Raw genomic sequence first — 20,906 nt, forward strand, 5'->3', positions numbered from 1 at the left:
GAAAGATCCAATGCTGGAGAAGGGAATAGTTTCTTACCTGTAACTCCATTTCTCCAGCATTGGTATCTTTCATGGATTCACATGCGCCCACCTGCCTCCCCTGAACATGCAAACCGGTTCCCCCACTACTTTGGGGGCCGAAATCTGAGGGAGCGCGGGGACGGGTCCTGTATTTATATCATGACGTCCTGACGGTGCGGGCACGCATGATACAAAACGAGGTGGATAGGACGCATAAGCGTCGAAAAAGTTTTCCTACGGGAAAGGGTCTATATAATGTACCGGGGATTCCCAGCCTGACGACGGGGAATATTCTAAGCATGTGAATCCATGAAAGATACCAATGCTGGAGAAATGGAGTTACAGGTAAGAAACTATTCCCTTCCTGCACAAAGACTACCATGAACAATGGTGCCCTCAAAGACTAAGACTATTGAATATTCTATAGACTACGACTCGTTGTGCCCTGCACATTCATCTTGGAAAGATATGCATCACAGAGATCCAGGGGAGGATTGGGATGGTGCGGGGGGGAAAGCCGGTGAGGAAGGGGATTGTTAATTTTAATATTCAAAACTCTAAAATGGCAATAGAAACAATATTTAAAAAAAAAGAAGGGTGTGCTCAGGAAGTGATCTAAGGGGAGACAGAAGGGAGTGTTAAGAAAAACATTGAAGGAGAAGTTGGGCAGGAGAGGACTCTCAAAGAGTAGAAAACCAGAGGGAAGTGAGAGAGAAGACATACCCTAAGACTGCGAGGTCTGAGAGGAGGAAGGATAAAGTTACAAGCATGTGGAGGAGTTTCAAAGAGGTGGGTGTGAGAGAGCAAGGAAAAGGGAGGACAGGAAGTGCAGGGAAAGGCTCCCCTGTGCACAAAACCATAGCAAGTTCTCAAGGTGACAGGCAAAAGTTAATTGTTGGGTAGTACAACCAGGACCCCAGACAAGGTAATGGGGAAGGCCCTCGGTCCCAGCCAGTAGATAAGCACATGACAGAAGCTTTGGGGGTCCTTCCAGTATCACCCAACCCTCACTTCTGTTACTGTCCAGACCTAGTCTGATGGCGCATGTGAGGTTCCTGAGGATTTTTAGGATTTTTTAAAACTTGTCATTATCCCCTAGAGGATGTTTATGGTTTTTGTATAGTAGCAGATCATACTACTAATATATAACATTTAGAATGCAGAGAATGCCACTATATAGTAAAGGTGGGCATCAGAGACACTCACATTTTTAACCCCCTTAGGGTTACAAGTGCACACACTTTTTCCTGTACTGAAGGGAAGCTCTTGCACATCTTACGAACAACTTCGGTTTACTAACAGAAAAAAACTTCATGGGAATTTTTACAGTGTTTACCTCCACCTTTTTTTGTGGAGGTAAACCTTGTACGTATAGCATGGTGGAATTCCATCTTGCAATCATGCTGTATTTACCACTGGCGGGATTCCCTGGAATCTCACAAGTATTATATGCTCCAATAGGCTGGTATGTGGTGGGTGCTAAACCATAGATGTAATGATGGTCTGTGTGTTTAGGAAACAAAACCATGCATCCTCTGCTTACAGGTGGGTATGCGCCATGCCCAGAGCACATGATGCTTTACTCCAGAGTTTGAAATTGTTGGGAGCTATTTAGCTCCCCGGTGGGCCCTAGAAGAGCCTGGGGCACAAGCCAACTGAGGCCATACAAATATATCTATTGCATATTAAGTATGTATCTAGGAATTTGCATAAAAGGTGCAGTAGTAAACCTCTAGAAGACATGTAATGCATTAATGGTAATATGCACTGGATACAAAGATGTAGGTGCATCTTATTTGGAAGTTACTACCTATTAGAACCTCGTTCTGCAGGAGCAATTGAGAGAAAAGAGTGAGCAAGGTCACATTAAAGAAACAGAGGTGTAGCAGCAGAGACATTGATGTGGCAGAGATGAATGCTATGTAGTTGCAGGGTTGCAAAGAGGTAAAGACTGAGAGGTAGCAGCAAGAAGGAAGAACTGACAGAAAACAAATGTAAAAGAAACAAAAGGTAAAGCAATTTTAAGAGAATGTTAAAAGTGAAGACATGTAAAGCAACATGGAACAGGACAGTGTGCTCACCTGGCAGAGCAATACAGTGGAAGACATAGCAAAAGATTAATAGAAAAGGGGTTCAAGGAATGGGCATTTTTAGGTGCATTCCACAGTTTGGTGAACAGAACAAATGTTCCTCCATCTTAATAGCTCCTAGCCCACAATAACGAACTCCTGGGCATATGGAAATCCTGACACCCTTGAGCTACTTCCAGCTCCTGCTCCGTGAATTCCAATGTTGACCCCTGCTTTACTCACAAAGACAATGTTTGTGGGTTTAGACTTAGAAAGCCTTGTTTGACCGAAGATCCAACACACCTAAGCAGCTTGACGGTTTTCCCAGAAGCCGATTTAAAAGTTACATTAAAAACAGAGTTCATTCTGCAGTCTGTCCAAGTTGCACAGGACGTGGTATTTAATACATTACATTAAATGTTCCTGAACTTAAAGGGAATGTGTCTCCAACTGGGCATTGCATTGCAGCACAGTGCTGTATGCAATTTGATGTAATTTTATGTTATGTTGATTTATACCACTCAACGCTGCCAGGCTCTGTTAGAAAAGTGGGCAGTGTTGGTTGGTGAGGTAGAGAGGAATAGGATAGAATTTGCGCTCATCTGTTGATGCATGGAGGAACTGGCGTCTGTGCATGGCTGCTTTCTGGGTGTGCTTTATGTGCACTGGGCCTGTTGTGTCCGTAAGGGTGGCATCCAGTGTCTGAGTTGTTCGTTGTTTGCAGGTATTGGGCTTGTAGTATGATTAGAGAGGGGTGTGTGGTTTGCAAGTATTTTGGTGGATTGTTTCACTAGCCCTCTGGACGTGTGTAGAAACTGAGGGGTGTGAGGGTGTGGGAGAAGAGAAGTGGGTGGTTAGTTGGTTTTAGCTGATCTCTGGGTGTTGAGTAGTTTTATTGTCGGTTCTTCATTCTGTATTGTCGTGTGTTTGCTTTGGTCCTGGCGTATAGTTTGCAGAGGGACACTTTGAAACTAAATCTAAACAAAAGAATCAGTACAATTCTAGTGTGCTAAATTCAGAAGCAGCAGGCACCAAATCAGTACAGTTCTAGTGTCACCAAGTTCAAAAGCAGCAAGACTAACTCAGTAAAATTCGAGTGTTGCTAAATACAAAAGGAGCGGATGCCAAATCAGTATGGTTCTAGTGTGGGTAAATTCAAAAGCCCGGGAGAAACCAATTTAGTATAGATTCTAGTGTAGCAAGATTCAAAAGCGGCGTTAACTAAATTAAAAAGCAGCAGGGATCAAGTTGGTACAGTTCTAGTGTGGCTAAATTCAAAGCAGCAGTAACCAAGTTAGTAAAATTCTAGTGTGGTTAAGTTCAAAAGGAGTATATGCCAAATCAGTACAGCTCTAATGTGACTAAATTCTAAAGCAGTGTTGACTAACTTAGTACAATTCTGAAAGCAGCAGGAAACCAAGTTAGTACAGTTTCTAGTGTGGCAAGATTCAAAAGCAGCATTAACTGAATCTGTACCATTGTAGTGTAGCTAAATTCAAAAGCATCTGGGATAAAGTTGATACAATTTTATTGTGGCAAAATTCACGCACCGATAAACAAGTTAATGCAAAACTAGTGTGGTTATCTTGAAAAACAGTGGGTGCCAAATCAGTACAGTTCTAGTGTGGCTAAGTTCAAAAGGAGCAGATGCCAAATCAGTATGCCAAATCGGTACAATTCTAGTGTGACTAAATTCTAAAATGGTGTTGACTAAATCAGTACAATTCTACAATTCTCTTGTCTAAATTCAAAAGCAGCAGGGTACAGTTATATTGTAGTCCTCCCTGGTGGTGTAGTGAGTTTACCATGGCCTTCACAGAGTCCTCCATTTAATTTCAACATTTCCTGGTGGGCTAGTGGATTAACCTCCTTCGCAGACTTCAGCAGATGCTGTCTGCTGGAGCCGCATTGAACTTCGGGTCACTGCACCGGTGTTGTGGCACTGGTGGCATCCCGCGATGTGTGGTTCCTTCTTCCTTGTCTGGTGTCTACAATCAATGTAGTTACATTTGACACTTCCTGCAGCGTTGGTTCTGCTGCTCTCAGTGGCGGTGCTCCGATGCCCTGCTGTTTCCACACCAGCTGTAGGTTCCCTTTTCCCGTGTTCCGTGGCTGCACCACTGCTGTTTCTACAGGTAAGGAGGGCTGACTGGGAGCTCCATTCCGGCACCCTCGGGGGGGGGGGGGGGGTGTTGGGGTTCGGGCTCCCTCCCTCGACAATGCTGTCACAGCGACCATGTCACAAGCTACAATGGGACGCACACAGAGCACTCCAATAATTCCAGTTAGATAGAGAAGTACAATAATATACAATTATTTTTTATGCCTTTAAAACACAAACTAAGCAATGAAACTTTTAGGTAAGAATTATAACACAACTACTATCAAATGCATGTATGCATCCACCATTGGTGGAGTTCTACGTAGAATCCGTACACTTTACCTTAAAGACAGTTAAGCAACGGTTAGCAATACTTTCAATAATTGTGAGGTTAAGGAGGTGAAGGGGTAGAAAATGAGTTGTTTCGAAACCAGTAATCACGAGTAGTAATCAAATAAAAAACATAGTTAAAACACTCATGAGTAATCATATAATTGGATCCCTTACTCTTAGTAAATCAAGCCCTGAGATGCAATGAGTCCTAGTGCCCCAGAGTCACCAGGTTCTACCAGATATACTGTTCAGTTAGGTTTACTATTGGATTGAGCAATGCCAGTGGGTGCGATTAGGTGTTCCCAAAGTTAGAAAAGGTTCAGTAAGTATCTCTTTGAGTTCCACCACGCTAGAGAAGGCCCAGGGAGATCCTTAATTAGACAATCATTGATCGGAGAGATGGGGCGCCATGCCGATGTAACCATATGTAATGGGGGGGGGGGTGAAACGGTTTGGGGGCGTTTGATCGGTGAGAATTGATTGCGGCAAACTGTTCGAAAAAAAACAACCTGCATGCGATCAATTAACAAATGACCAAACACCACCATCCACACCCCCCTTCCCTACTTACCTGTTCGTTCGCCTCCTGGTCCACTTCAGCCCTGCAGCCTCGAATCTGTCCCTCTAACGCCAGTCGGATCCGACGCCGCAGGGTCCCTTTTTCTTTTTTTTTTCCAGTCCCCCGCCTCCAATGTTGAGGAAGCCGGGGGCAGCCCCCCATGCCCCAGGGCTGATACATACCGATCATAGGGAGCTAAGGACACCCCCACAACCCCCGCTCCACATGTTCGGTATGTATTAGCCAAATTGTTTGTTTTTATTCGGTCGAATGGTACAGGCCAAATTCGGTCAAATGTACCATTCAGCCAAATAAAAACGAACAAATATACTAATACCGGTGAAACCAGGTGTGCTAACATTTCCCCTTACTGCAACATTTCCAGAGACCACTTAAGAGGTTCTGAAATCAATTGGGCACACTTACTTCTGTATGTGGCCCAGTCGCTCGAAATCCAGGGTTCATGGGTGCCAAGGTAGTTTTTGGACAAGGGATTTAGTTTGTCGGTTGCAGTACCTGTATTATGGTTCCAGAGCCTGGCCAGCTTGTCATCCTTGACATGAAAGGAAGATGACTTCTGCCGGGCAGGAAACCTCCAAAGAGCAAAGAAGATGGGATTCAGTGGGTGTCACCAATGTCAGGCGGAGACAGGCGATCTTCGATTGGTGAACAATGGAGCAGGAACTGCTTGGCTTCTATTGGACTGCAAGCCTAACAATAGAAGGTAGGCAACTTGCTGCACAAGTTGATGATCCTCCAGGCTCCAAAGATGCACCCAGAACAGTGACAGCTGCAGCGAGGTGGCCCATAGGGCAGCCCAGGGACGCTCCAAAGGCTCAGCAAGCACTGATCCCTAAGCATGGATTAAGACCGGCTGCTCCCACCTGTCCAGGCATTGAAGCACTGACAAGGGCCCGCACAAGACCAGGACAGAGGAGCAGGGCTTCACCACAGTTCGGCTGGAGGCAATGCCGGTCAGCTGTAATGGTCATCCTCTGGTGCCAGCTAAAACTATCATCTGTCGAAAGGCTGCAGGAGTCATACCCCCATCAAGGACTCCCACTGGAGTGGCTCCCAATGCTAAGAATCTGCACCATTCAAACTGTCAGGGGTTCTCCAATTATGGACAGCCCCCAACCATACACTCTGCCCAGCTACAGACACTCAGCCCAGTAACAGATGGATAATGTATTTGTTGTTGGTGTATTAAAGGAGCATGCATAGGCCTATTTATGTTTATTATGATCATTCCGTGTTGCTTGTGTTGGTGGTTAGTTATCCCTCCTATGCGTCTAACCACAATAACAAACTGTTGCCGACAGCTAACTTTCAGACAAATATCACTTTTACTACCAGATGTTTCCCATTGCTTGCTTCAATGTTTTCCTTCGGTAAGAACAATTCCATTTTCCTCTTTAATTAAAGATGGTAATTTGAGTCGAAACTTCACAACTGCCCTTAACTGAAGACAAGTCATGAGCCATGTTGCACATTGCATATCTTTTCATACAAAGCTTATGCCGTATCCACTTATTGAGACAAAACATTTTGGAAATGGGTTAACATTATTGGTTGTTGCTCATTTTTGGGTGCAAACAACTAGCAGCAATAACTATTTTCAAGTTTCCGATTGCATAGCCGGTGCAGATTTGTGGCGTTTCATGTCCCATTTCATAATGAAATAGGTTCTTTCTGTTTGCAGGAAGTCGAGCTATTGTGATGGAGTGCCAGTATGGTCCCAGGAGGAAAGGTGCCATGCCCAAAAAAGCAGCCAAGCAGGATGGCCCTTCTGGCCAGAAATACAAAGCCACATGTCCTGCACGGTAAGCAATGGATTACATTCTAGGGGGACCAATTTGATACAATTCTAGACTGAAAGTATGTTTCCCCTGTACAGGGGCGTCTAGCATCCATGGCCATCCTAGGAAGTTTGTGTGCACTCTTAATTCGTATTTAATTTATGCAATAGACGGTAGTGATTTGTCTAAGTAAGAGCCACTTATATTAAGGATTCTTGACTCCAAACTCGGCGTGTCTTTGTGTTTATTTGTTCCTTGATACGTAAAGGACACACAGCTAACTTAATTGCCTCCTGGCAGTTCTCATCCCATGTTTAGACTATAGCAAACTGGTACAGAGGTCCTTTGATAGATTTGTGATGTCGCTCTATTGAATATTACTTTTGAAAAAGATCCACTACCATCTGGTCATCTGCAGTATTTCGTCTGCATTCTTAACCACTGAGATCTTACCCCTGTGTCAAGCACTGAGCCTAAAATATGGCATGCTTAGTAGGGTTACTCCCTAGGAAACTACCTGAGCAAAGGTGTATGTTTTCTTCAGTGTCATTTGCATATGTCATATGCCTATACTCATGTAATCTGGTACTCTCTTTTAGTGTTTCCTGCCCACTTACTTTCAGAGGGGATTTTGGACTGTTGTATATGGCATTCTGAATCACTTACCTCTGCTATGTGTAACGCTCACCTGATTCCTACGGAGGCGCAGGTCTGGCTTCGAGTGCTGATGCTTCTTCAATGATGAAGCGCAGGACTCTGAAGATAGACAGGAAGGGCCCTCTACTCTGGCTTCTCCGGCTCGCAGGAATATTCCCCTGTGCGTGAAAAGGGAGTATTACCTACTGACTGAGTTATGCTCAAGCCTCCCACTCTCTTCCAACCCTCCACGATACCCTTCCACGATTCCCCGTGAAGTCTCACCTTAGGGTCTGAAAGGACGAGCTCTCCATCCTGCTTCTGACGCAGGGGCGCGTTGAACCCAGTTACTCCACTGGATTGAGGTTGGATGGGAGTTCAGGTAAGCTTGATGATACTGGTAAGGCGCTATAAAAGTTCTGTTGCAAGTTCAAAAGTTCAAGCTTTAAATAATAATGTTCATTGTCTTTTTTCAGGTGATGAATGAAGATTCCTTTGGAGACTTCTTGCAACAAAGCGCTAATGTTGATGTCTTTTCCCCATAGGGGCCGGGGTTCGGAATGCCGGAGATATGGCGCCGACCCGAAGTGAAACGTGCAGTTCCAGTAAAGATCTGGTAAGTCCTAGATGAGCGCTCAGGTAATGTTTTTGCATTCGCTCATCTAATGTCTTTGTCTTTTTTCCCCATAGGGGCCGGGGTCCGGAAAATGCTTGGAAGCAGCAAGACCCGAAATGAAATGGGAATGACCCAACAGGTAAGTCTTAGAAGGAAACTGAGCTTTTCCTATTCCCTTCCTTCTCTCACCTCTTATTCTTGTCTTTTTCTCTAGGCTCTGGGAAGTGGCTGTGTATCCGGATGATCGCTGCTGAAGATGGAGGAACCCAATAAAGGTGAGTGAAATGCAGCGCTGCAGCGATCGTAACGAAATGCTTTTAAAAATGATGTCTTCCCTTTCAAGATCGTCGGTGATGTCTCCGTGGTGCAGATTAGCTGGTAGGTCTCTTGTCTCCCTTTGCAGGTGACCCAGGATGCTGACAGGCGTGGCTGAAGTCCAGATGCAGGAGCTGACACGGTTAGCGTCCAGCTGCGAGGAGCAGAACAAAGCGAAGCGTGAGTTGCTGATCGGGTGTGGTTTAAATAGCTTTGGAAGAAGTTCCAAGTGTGTATCCTTCCTCCGATCAGGTATGTATCCTTCCCCGACCACACCCGGGTGGAAAGTAGTCCCACAGGTAAAGTAGTTCCTATTCAGGCCTCAAGAGGGCCTGGATGTGGCAGCATGGTCTGCATCAGGTAAGTGCACATTAAAACACTTGAACACATGTCTAGCTTTATGAGCCTGGCGCCTAAGGCGCCAGGACAGAGGTCCAACATGAGCCTGGCGCCTAAGGCGCCAGGACTGCGTCCAAAGGGCCCCAGCTTGGGCCCGCTGGCACTCCGCTGGGGGAAATGATGCCTGCCTCTAGGGTTGCTGGGTCGGACCTGGCTCCTTGGAGGTAGGCATCATGACAGTACCCCCCCTCAAGGCCCCTCCCAAGGTTCTTCCCTCCGGGGGTTTGGGCTTGTTCGGAAATCTCCGGTGAAACCTTTGTACTAATCGAGGTGCGTGGACATGGTTACTAGGCTCCCACGATCTCTCCTGAGGTCCATATCCCTTCCAGTCAACAAGATAGAAGAGTTTCGACTTTACCACCTTGGAGTCTAAAATGTCTTTAACTTCGAATTCTAATTCCCCTTCAATTTGAACTGGATCTGGAGGCTTGGACAATCGGGTTCCTGGTTGTACTGGCTTCAAAAGTGATGCATGAAAAACTGGATGAATACACATATTGGACGGTAGATCCAGTTTAAAGGCCACTGGGTTGATTATAGCTTTGATGGGATAAGGTCCTATGAATCTGGGATTGAAGGTTCGCGGGCCCTTGAGGGGTAAATGTTTAGTTGCTAGCCATACCTGGTCTCCTACTTGGTAAGGAGGAGTTTTACGTCGGTGCAAATCAGTGTTTTCTTTATACTTTTTCTTGGCTTGCTGTAAATGAGTTGCAGCTTCTTTGAAGGCTCGGGTTATTGTGGAATGCAGATGATTTACTGCGGGCATTTCCAGGGTCAGAGGTGGATCTAGGTCAGAGCTCCGAGGATGGTGACCATACAAAGTATAAAAGGGGGTTTGTCCGGTTCCAGAATGCACTGAATTGTTGTATGCATATTCTGCGATCCAAAGGATGCTTTCCAATTTAACTCGGATTGGTGTAACATGCACCGAAGATATTGCTCAAGAGTCTGATTGGTTCTCTCGGTTTGTCCGTCGGTCTGGGGGTGGTGGCTGGTGGATAATCGCACATCTATTTGTGCTAGTTGGCAACACTTCTTCCAAAAATGTGAGATAAATTGACTTCCACGATCCGAGACTAAAATGGAAGGGAAACCATGTATGCAAACTATATTCTCCAGGAATTCCTTGGCCAAGGTGGAAGCTGAAGGCAAACCCTTTAAAGGGATAAAGTGGGCCATTTTGGAGAATAGGTCCACAATTACAAGGATTGTGTTGTAACCAGCACAAGGAGGCAGATCTGTTATAAAGTCCATTGACAGGATGTGCCATGGTGCCGGTGGAATATCCAAGGGTTGAAGTAGGCCGGCTGGCCTTTTCTTTTGAGCCTTGTTTTGGGCGCAAATTCCACAAGACAGTACAAAAGACTTTGTCTTTTCTCCAAGAAGGCCACCAGAAGTGGCGTTTGATTTTTTCCTCCATTTTAGCAATACCAGGGTGTCCTTCCATTAAAGATTCATGATGATGGGCAATAACAAGTTCTTGCAATTCTTTACTTGGCAGAAACAACCGCTCCTGGAAGTAGGGTAAGTCATCCTTAACGGTGTAATGAGGACCCTTTTGACTCCATTCCAGTAAGGTTGAAGAGTCTAGAAGTTGTTTTACTTGAGTTTGGATATCCTCAATAGATTGCAATGAAGTTAAGCCTAAGATTCTTTGCTCAGGTATGATGGGCACAGGTTCTAAGCTCGAATTAGGTTCTTCCATGCCAATCCGGGATAAGGCGTCTGCTTTTCCATTCTCGCAGCCAGGGCGATAGGTAATTACAAAATCAAATTCTGCAAAGAATAGAGCCCATCGGAGTTGTCGTGAAGATTGAGCTTTGGCCGTCTTTAAATACTGTAAGTTTCTGTGGTCCGTAATTACGGTGATGGTGTGTCTTGCCCCGAGAAGGTAGTGACGCCAAGCCTTGAAAGCAGATTTGATGGCCAGTAACTCTTTATCGGTAATTGCGTAGTTGATTTCAGGAGGAGAACATTTTTTGGACCAAAAGGCCACTGGGTGTAGTTGGTTAGTTTTTGGGTCTCTTTGCGACAGGACAGCTCCCATGGCCGAACTGGAAGCATCGGTTTCCACTATGTACGGGAGATCTGGGTGCGGGTGCTTCAATACAGGTGCAGAGGTGAATTTGGGTTTCAGGTCCTGGAAGGCTTGTTCGGCCTCAAGAGTCCATTCGAAGCTTTTGTTTTTGTTTAGGAGAGCGGTGATGGGTTGGACTGTTCGGGAAAATTCCGAGATGAATCTTCGATAGAAATTGGCAAAGCCGATCATGCTCTGAACTCCCTTCACCGAGCTTGGAGATGGCCATTTGAGGATGGCGTCCACCTTTCGCGAGTCCATTCGGACTACTTGAGGTGTCAGGATGAATCCGAGAAACTCAACTTCTGTGGTATGAAAAACACATTTTTCGAGTTTTGCAAATAGTCTGTGCTGGCGCAGTTTCTCAAGAACTGCCCTAACATGTTTTCTGTGATCAGATTCTGAAGAAGAGTACACCAGGATGTCGTCAATGTAAACAATGACACAGACATCGATAAGTTCCCGAAGAACATCATTCATAAAGTACTGAAAGGCGGCAGGTGCATTGCACAAACCGAAGGGCATCACCTGATATTCGAACAGCCCAAATTTGGTGCGGAATGCAGTCTTCCATTCGTCGCCTTCTTTTATGCGCACCAGGTGATAAGCTCCTCGGAGATCTAACTTGGTGTACACACAAGCGTCTTTCACCTGGTCGATAAGCTCAGGGATCAAGGGCAGAGGATAACGATTCTTAATCGTTATTTGATTTAGGGCGCGATAGTCTATACACGTTCTAAGGTCGCCTTCTTTTTTTGGCACGAAGAACAGAGCTGAAGAGACAGGAGACTTAGACGGGCGAATAAAACCATTGGCTAGGTACTGATCTAAATACTGACGCAAATGCAGGTTCTCAGGTTCCGTAAGAGCATAAATCCTACTACAAGGTAGTTGAGCATTGGGTACCAGATCGATCTGGCAATCATAAGACCGATGGGGAGGTAACGTGTTAGCCTGTTCTTTCTGAAAAACGTCTTGGAATTCTTGGTATTCTGACGGTAGCTGTACAGGGGTGGAAGTTGCTGTGGCTAGACCCATAGCTGGATTTCTTGGATAACAAGTTGGTTCACAATCAGGAAAACTTATCTTCTTTGCTCGCCAGTCAATTCTGGGATTATGTGTTTCTAACCAAGGAATTCCAAGAATTACTTGAAATTGTGGGGCCTTGATCACATCAAACACGATTGCTTCCCGATGTCCATCCTGACCCACCAGTGTCACTTCAACAGTGGAATGCGTTACAGGCCCTGAGGCTATTTTGGTTCCATCTACTGTAGTAATGACATCTTGGGTTACTTTCGGGCGGAGAGGAAGCTTAATCCTGGAAGCCAATTCACGGTCTATGTAATTTCCAATAGCTCCACTGTCGATGTATGCTTTTATAGCATGCAACTGCTGAGGCTGTTTTGGGTCCACGAGCACCATTGGCATGACGAAATGCGAGGTCAAAGAGTTAGTTTTCAAGCTCGGCAAGCGGACCCCTACGCTTGCCGGGCTAGGTCGTTTCCCGAATCAGGTGTCACTAATTTGTTATCAGTAGCTCCAACCACCTTCTTAAGTGGTTTAACTGGAAAATTTCGAAGAAAGTGACCAGAAGTCCCGCAATACAGACAAAGTTGCATTTGCCGCCTTCTCTCTCGTTCTTTCTGCGTTAATGGTCCTTTAACACCACCGATTTGCATAGATTCAGATACGTCGGTACTCTTGGAGGTAGCGTAGGTTTTGATCGGTGCTCGGTTTTCATACTTGAACCGATCTGCTTTTCTATTTTGAAGTCTGTGATCAAGTTGAACCACCAAGTCAATGTAGTCTGCGCAGACCTGGGTTGGGTTTACTATCTGAGCTAGAACATCCTTAAGCTCTCCGCGCAGGCCTCGATGAAACAATGTGATCCTTTTGCTTTCTGGCCATCCAGTTTCCACAACCAGTCTGTTAAAGGTGGCTATGTAGGACAGAAGATCCTGATTACCTTGTTGTAAGGATAGCAGTTCGTTATCAAGGGCCTGTCCTTGAGAGTGTCGAGCGAACAATCTTTCCATGCTGGCCTGGAAGTCCTGAAAATTCTGGAGAATGGGATCATCCTGATTTACCAATGGAATAGACCAATCGGCAGCACTGCCACTGAGGTAAAATAGTATAAAGGCTACCTTGGTCTGGTCGTTAGGGAAGGCTCCGGGTCTGCATAGAAAGTGTAAACGACATTGGTTCATAAAGACGGCATATTTCTTGGGATCCCCCGCAAAACGTTCAGGCGGGGCCAAAGGCATGTGTCCAGGTAGATTAATTTGTACCGGGTTACTCAAACCCATTGATGTGGAAATGTCTCCGGAATTAGGTAAAGGAGTGTGCCCTGCCTGGGCCTGTAATAACCTTTTGGCTAGGTCATCAGTTCTTTCCTTAGATAAGATCAGTTCTCTTTTGAGAGTGTTAGTCTCCTGGCGGGCTGAGTGCACCTCTGCCCGTAATTCCCCCAAAAGCTGGGCCAGCTGGTCAGTCTCGGAAGTCTCCATAGCGCCCGGGTGGGAAATTGTGGGTAGGCTTCGCTTTCTGTAACGCTCACCTGATTCCCACGGAGGCGCAGGTCTGGCTTCGAGTGCTGATGCTTCTTCAATGGTGAAGCGCAGGACTCTGAAGATGGACAGGAAGGGCCCTCTACTCTGGCTTCTCCGGCTCGCAGGAATATTCCCCTGTGCGTGAAAAGGGAGTATTACCTACTGACGGAATAATGCTCAAGCCTCCCACTCTCTTCCAACCCTCCACGATACCCTTCCACGATTCCCCGTGAAGTCTCACCTTAGGGTCTGAAAGGACGAGCTCTCCATCCTGCTTCTGACGCAGGGGCGCGTTGAACCCAGTTACTCCACTGGATTGAGGTTGGATGGGAGTTCAGGTAAGCTTGATGATACTGGTAAGGCGCTGTAAAAGTTCTGTTGCAAGTTCAAAAGTTCAAGCTTTAAATAATAATGTTCATTGTCTTTTTTCAGGTGATGAATGAAGATTCCTTTGGAGACTTCTTGCAACAAAGCGCTAATGTTGATGTCTTTTCCCCATAGGGGCCGGGGTTCGGAATGCCAGAGATATGGCGCCGACCCGAAGTGAAACGTGCAGTTCCAGTAAAGATCTGGTAAGTCCTAGATGAGCGCTCAGGTAATGTTTTTGCATTCGCTCATCTAATGTCTTTGTCTTTTTTCCCCATAGGGGCCGGGGTCCGGAAAATGCTTGGAAGCAGCAAGACCCGAAATGAAATGGGAATGACCCAACAGGTAAGTCTTAGAAGGAAACTGAGCTTTTCCTATTCCCTTCCTTCTCTCACCTCTTATTCTTGTCTTTTTCTCTAGGCTCTGGGAAGTGGCTGTGTATCCGGATGATCGCTGCTGAAGATGGAGGAACCCAGGAAAGGTGAGTGAAATGCAGCGCTGCAGCGATCGTAACGAAATGCTTTTAAAAATGATGTCTTCCCTTTCAGGATCGTCGGTGATGTCTCCGTGGTGCAGATTAGCTGTAGGTCTCTTGTCTCCCTTTGCAGGTGACCCAGGATGCTAACAGGCGTGGCTGAAGTCCAGATGCAGGAGCTGACACGGTGAGCGTCCAGCTGCGAGGAGCAGAACAACGCGAAGGGTGAGTTGCTGATCGGGTGTGGTTTAAATAGCTTTGGAAGAAGTTCCAAGTGTGCATCCTTCCTCCGATCAGGTATGTATCCTTCCCCGACCACACCCGGGTGGAAAGTAGTCCCACAGGTAAAGTAGTTCCTATTCAGGCCTCAAGAGGGCCTGGATGTGGCAGCATGGTCTGCATCAGGTAAGTGCACATTAAAACACTTGAACACATGTCTAGCTTTATGAGCCTGGCCCCTAAGGCGCCAGGACTGCATCCAAAGGGCCCCTGCTTGGGCCAGCTGGCACTCCCCTGGGGGAAATGATGCCTGCCTCTGGGGTTGCTGGGTCGGACCTGGCTCCTTGGAGGTAGGCATCATGACACTATGACCTAGCCATATTAAAATAGGTAGGAATTCATATTAAATATAAATGATGGCCATTACATCTGTTTTCGAGCACCAAACTTAGTTGAAGGGACACCTGAACACACAACGTTCTTTTAAACACATAGCTAAAATCGACACAGGCTGGTAAACAACCAAGCTGTGGTTATTTGCTGTCTTATATAGGTTTACTACATAGTTCTTGTGGAAGTAGGGGTATTAATGATTGCATTTTTTATTTTTTAAGTTGGTGCACTACGGGCCATAGTTCAAATTTATATATATATATATTTTTTTTTATTGTGTTTTTGTTTCAATTCAAACCTTTCACCAATATAAAAAGCAACCAAATGTACAATTATAAATAGAAATTTATCACAGGATCATATCATAAGAACCTTTCAATTAAATATAATTCAGACGACTTAAAAGATTTTCTGTATGACCTCAACAAAGCAAACCAATTCAGTTCACCCAACATACATCTACGTTTCCTGAGGCCCCAAAAGGAATGTCTTATTTGGATTACTTGTGCTGAAACCTGCTGCACACAGATAGACATTTTAATTGATTAAATTCTCACAGAATCGCCTTAAAATGTCTTGACCATTAAAGCTGGATAACTCCCTATACTTAATCCTGCAAACACTGCGCTAGATGAGTGATGTCGCACAACTTAATAGAAAATCTCTTTTATAAAGCACTAAGGGCAATTTTAATAGGTAGATGGCGCCCCCTCAATAATCGATAAATTCTGGGAATGACTGCCGAGGTAGAATGAACAAATCTCCCTAAGAAAAAAGGTGTCAACTACATTGAGAAGGACATTCTGTTACTAAATGGTGTCATGTTTCTAAGTGGTCTTGTTTACACTTTCTAAAAGTATGCCTTTCTCTGGGCAACCCATTTGAGTGCTAATCACTTCTAGGGTGTAAAGACAATTCAGCCTACATTTTAGGAACCACATTCTGATGCTCTTAGACTGGAATTTATTTAGATAATGCTTCAGGGACTTTGAACTACTATGAGTAATCATTGTTTATTTGTAGGGCTGTAATTCAGATAAGGACTCAATAGATTCAATATTATCCCACTCTCTCAGCTTTTTTCTTATTTCTGTCCTGGGGCAGTCCACGTCAATTCGTGCTTTGGTCCAGAAGCATTCATAAAACCTCAGGTACTCCTTTAAAGAGGCGCCCCCTGCGACCGAAAAATAATACCCAAATTAGCAAATAGAGAATTGCCTATACCATCTATTATCTTAAAGAAGAGCCCCAATGTATATCACTTATAAGCCCTCCACCAAGAACGAATGTTCAGCCCAAGTCCAATGGCTCCTATGGGTACCGAAGGCAGTAGACCTTACAGCAACCTCCAGATTTTACCCTTGAAAATATCCAGCCATTTCTCTTACTTAGTGTAAGAAGCTCCAGCCCATAAAGTACCAAGGGGGTAACTTTTGTTTTGTAAAATTCCAACAGTGGACATAAAGAGTAGCTGCAATATTTGCATGGATTATCTTCATAAGGGAGTTGTAAGCAATAGTCATGGCCCTAGGTTTTTCTTTAATAAGGTCCAAATGTAACTTATTTGTTACAAGTGATATCCTGGCCAAATGTTCACCCTTTTCTTCCCACATGCAGGCGGTCATAACGCCACCAAGTATTTTTATTTTTTATTTCTTTTTGAATATAGCTGAGAAAACTCAACTTTTTCAAAATTAAACAATAATTTAATTTACATATTAATAAATCATTTTTCATCAGTAAAAGTGACAGTACTTCGAAGCACCGTAATAAAACAAACAGTTGGATAAGATTAAGCTTGCATATAACTTAAAACACAAAAGAAATTAAAAAAGAACTCATAATTACAAAACATTTCATATTTATAAAATTGATAAGTGTAAGTGTCTTAGTCTACACACCGCACGGTGCCTCATCAATATTGTCACACCACAATATTTTACATGATTAAAACACACAGTACATCCTGATAGAATGTTAGTACCATTAGTCAGAAAATAATTCCGAACTCAGTGTCCTTAAATTCCTATCCCATAATTGAGACCGGACCCGTATTCAAATTCAAAGCAGATAACAAATTATAAGTGGCAATGTGAATACTTAGAGATTTGGTAGACAATATTGCTGACCATCGAGTTTCTGGAAGCATTGCACTAAAGTATGGGATGTGTTTCCAGAAATATTTAATTCTTAAGTCAGTTAATGCTGGACATTCAACTATGATATGCTTGAGGGTTTCTCTAAGGGAAATAACCTCACAAAACCTACAATAATTCTCTTTTGGATCCATCATCCTTCTTCTAGTCAGTATATCACGTGTTGGAATTAGATTGCATCGTAGGCGTAGTTTTTTATGTTCAAATGCTAGGTCTTGAAAGTCTATATATGAGAGGCACTCGATTCTGGTGTCAATCCAATCCAAACTGAATATTTTGACCTTTGCTCTGTTTGGATTCACGAGGAGTGTATCCAAGCTTACGTCTGCTCTGGCCAGAATTCTGAAAATGTTTGATGTCCACAATCTAACAAACACATGCTCAGAAGATAACATATAGGCTGATAATGTTGCTAATAAGTTGTCAGATCTTGTATAAGTCGAGCATTTACAAAACAAGGAACAGAGCCTCCAATGATATTCAGCGATCAACGAAGTTAGACCTAGTTCATGACGCAGCCAAGGACCAGGTACGCATTGAGGCAGGTGTAACACACCTCTCCAAAATGTTGCTTCTATCTTATGCAAAACTAAGGATTGCACTATATTTTTGGTTTCTAGGCCATACAAGATAGTTGGTAAAACCTTTTGGCGCCAGTAAATGATGGCAGGCCTAATCGTGAATTTACCAAATTTATGTAATATTATCCTTGTCTGCGAGATTGCTGTCATGATCTTATGATCTAACGTCTTAAAATGTGAATCAGTTAGTGGCATACCATCAAATAAAATGCCTAAATAGAGATACATTGGTACCACTTCTACAGTCATGTCATTGATTCTCCATTCAATTAATGCTCTTCTAGAGAGCCTAGGCGCATAGATGACTATTTGTGTCTTATTAAGGTTGATTACCAACTCATTATCATCTAGGTAGGTGCTCAAGGCGGACAATAGTTTCTGCAAGCCTACCGGGGTTTTGGAGACTAACACCAGGTCGTCGGCATACCACAAGGCTTTAATTATTATGCCATTCATCTTTGGCGAATCAGAATCAACCTGAAGAAAAGCCTGTAGGACATCATGGATGAAAAAATTAAAGAGGGCTGAAGCCAGAATGCAACCCTGCTTCAGCCCCCTTGATGCGCAAATCGCTGATGACAAAAGTCCTAATATGGACAAACACACCATTATTGTGGTTGCTGAATGTAGTGCGTGGATAATATCACAAAGGGTCTCGGGACAATTGGCCGACTGTAAATTTCCATCAATTTGACTCGTGAAACCGAGTCAAATGCTGAGTGTAAGTCAACAAAAGCAAAGTACATCGGTTGTTTAGACGATTGTGCCTGAGATTTTAAGGCGTTGAGAGTTAGTAGGTTGACTGTCGTACCTAAACCCGCAACAAAGCCTGTTTGTCAAGGATCTCGTTGATTACACACCTGAGTCCAATGAGAAAAATCTCTAAGGACCAGACGCGCAAAAATCTTTCCCGGGGCATCAAGCAAGGCTATCGGACGATAGCTTGCCGGTGACTCCCTATCACCTTTCTTGAAGATCGGTACTAGCAAAGATGACTTCCATGATGTTCGAATGGTTTTTGAGTGAATGATTTGTTGGAATACATTATTCAGTATACTGGCCCATCTTGATGGATTCTGCTTGAACATAGTTATTTAAGCCATCCGGCCCTGCGGCACGGGATGAAGATGATTTCTTTATGAACTCTTCTATTATTTCTGAAGAGCATTCTAAGCTCCAATCAGCTGTAGCCAAATTTGTATAAATGTATTCATCATATTTCACATCCGCATATAATTGCGAGAAGTGTGTGAGCCATTGAGCTTCAGTCACGCCACACAGTTGTAGACTCGCTTGAGGTTGATTAGAAACTTTGTTAAGCAAGGCCCAAACTTGAGACAAGTTTTTATTATTAGCTGAGCGCAGGAAGGCTTCACTATCCAGCTGATAGTTTTGCTCTTCTGGCCTGGGTCCAATTTCGATATTGACACTTGAGCCTCCTACGAGCATGTTCTCATTTGCTGGGGGACAATCTGAGAGTTGCTCTTATTTCTTTCCTGTAAGCCCTTTTCGCTTGTAGGATAATCTGATCACTTTGATGCTTGTGATTATGCACATAAGGAGGTTTTCCCAATTGGGAACTATCAAAAAAGGGTAAGATGTCTGTATAGAAATCATGCTCATAATTGTCCAGTTCTTGAGTTGCCAAATTTAAGGCGTCAAGCGACGCCTTCGACCATTTGAAACGCGTTTTCGCATTATTCACACATAAAATCTGGTCAGACCATTTAAGTTTAGTCAAATTGTGATCAGAGACTCCTTGCCAGCGAAAAGTTAACATGTGATGGTCACTAGCCGATTGCTTTAAGATTTCGAATTTAGCAGCCCTATGGAACAGAGTGTCAGAAACAAATACATAATCAATGATGGAATTGGAAGTTCCTCTCTCCCACGTCGATTTGGGAGGTATGTCACCTAGTATCGATCAGTTGGCCATATGTAAGTTATGATTTATAACAAATTTAAGCCATCTCGTGCTAGCAAGCACTTGAGAAGCTTTCTTTGGATGTAAGCAATCAAGATTTAAATCTCCTACTACCATTGTTGCGGTAATAGACGGGTCACAAGCAACTCATTCTAGAACAGCCGACAAGTCTTTGTAAAAGATCCCGTCTGCCACACCCAATGGGTTGCGATATAAATTGATCAAGGCTAAAGTTTGTGCGGCAAAAATTATTTTTACTAACTGCGTGAAATTATTTGGGGAGGCCCATTTACTAATAGTTAGTCCTTTGCTGGTCTTTACTGTCACCAACAGACCAGATGTGGGTCTCCCTCTGGCTGCTGTCAGAGCTGATAACAAGACGACATCGTGATTGTCCCACACAGAGGTCTTTACGAGCCACGTCTCCTGGATAGCCACTATATCATAATCATTAATGTCATGAAGCGAGGTCCATTGTAAATGGGAATGACCTCTAGTATTCCAGCAGACTAACGAATAATTAATTTGAGGACTTTCTGTTAATGGTTATGCTTGTGAAAGATCAATTTTGCCCTGTTGTGGAGTTATAATGGGGTCACAATAAGCACAAGCGCAAACAGGAGGGTCTTGTGTGTGTAATTTGGGTGATAGGTGCGGTTTACATTTTTGTGTTTTTGCTATAAGGCGTTCAGGGTCCTGAGCAATCAAAAAACCCATTTTGAACAATTCCATTTTTTCTTTCCAAATAGAGTTCAATACTAACCCAGACTTAATCCACAAACGCACAATTGCTAGATTCTGGTCACACACACATTCAACCTGGTCAATGTCACTTGAAGCAATATCTTGTAGGTTATTGACATCCCCAAAAATATTTAATATACTTGTTCTGCATAGATCATATTTTTCAAATGGAGCGTCTCTACATTTAAGGATAAGAGAATGACAATTTATAAAGGTATTCTTAGACACCTGTTTGCCTGCTCATGAAGTCTCAATCTTGTTTAAAAGCTTCGGTGGCAACTTGGTTGGCCTCATTTCCGGAACTGGACAAGATTTGTTCCATTGACAGTGAACCTCGGAGGAAGGTTTAAAGTTTTCCCCCATTACTTTAGTGTTTGTATTGACCAGGATGGCTTTAGTGACATTCTCATTCCTAGACAGAGTGGAATGATTGGGAGGCCGAGCTAGGGCCTCACGTTCACTTAGGTAGGCGTCAACAGCAGCATTTATTGAGACCATGCGATCTTGCACGCCTTGCTCACTCGTTAAATCAATTGAATTAATGTGGTTTGGTACTGCTTGAGGAGGTCTA

At 44.0% G+C, this 20,906-nt stretch overlaps 1 protein-coding gene across 1 annotated transcript in view; it reads left to right on the forward strand.

Moving 5' to 3' along the window:
- CARF (calcium responsive transcription factor) overlaps positions 1 to 20,906 on the forward strand; it is a 1,085,705-nt gene that overhangs the window by 626,178 nt on the left and 438,621 nt on the right. The window contains exon 8 of the mRNA XM_069615518.1: positions 6,786 to 6,906. Within this exon, the coding sequence (XP_069471619.1) occupies positions 6,786 to 6,906 (121 nt within the window). The remainder of the gene's footprint in view (positions 1 to 6,785; positions 6,907 to 20,906) is intronic.

The sequence above is a fragment of the Ambystoma mexicanum genome, chromosome 9, assembly GCF_040938575.1.
Source record: "Ambystoma mexicanum isolate Mex_15411 chromosome 9, UKY_AmexF1_1, whole genome shotgun sequence".
NCBI lineage: Eukaryota > Metazoa > Chordata > Amphibia > Caudata > Ambystomatidae > Ambystoma > Ambystoma mexicanum.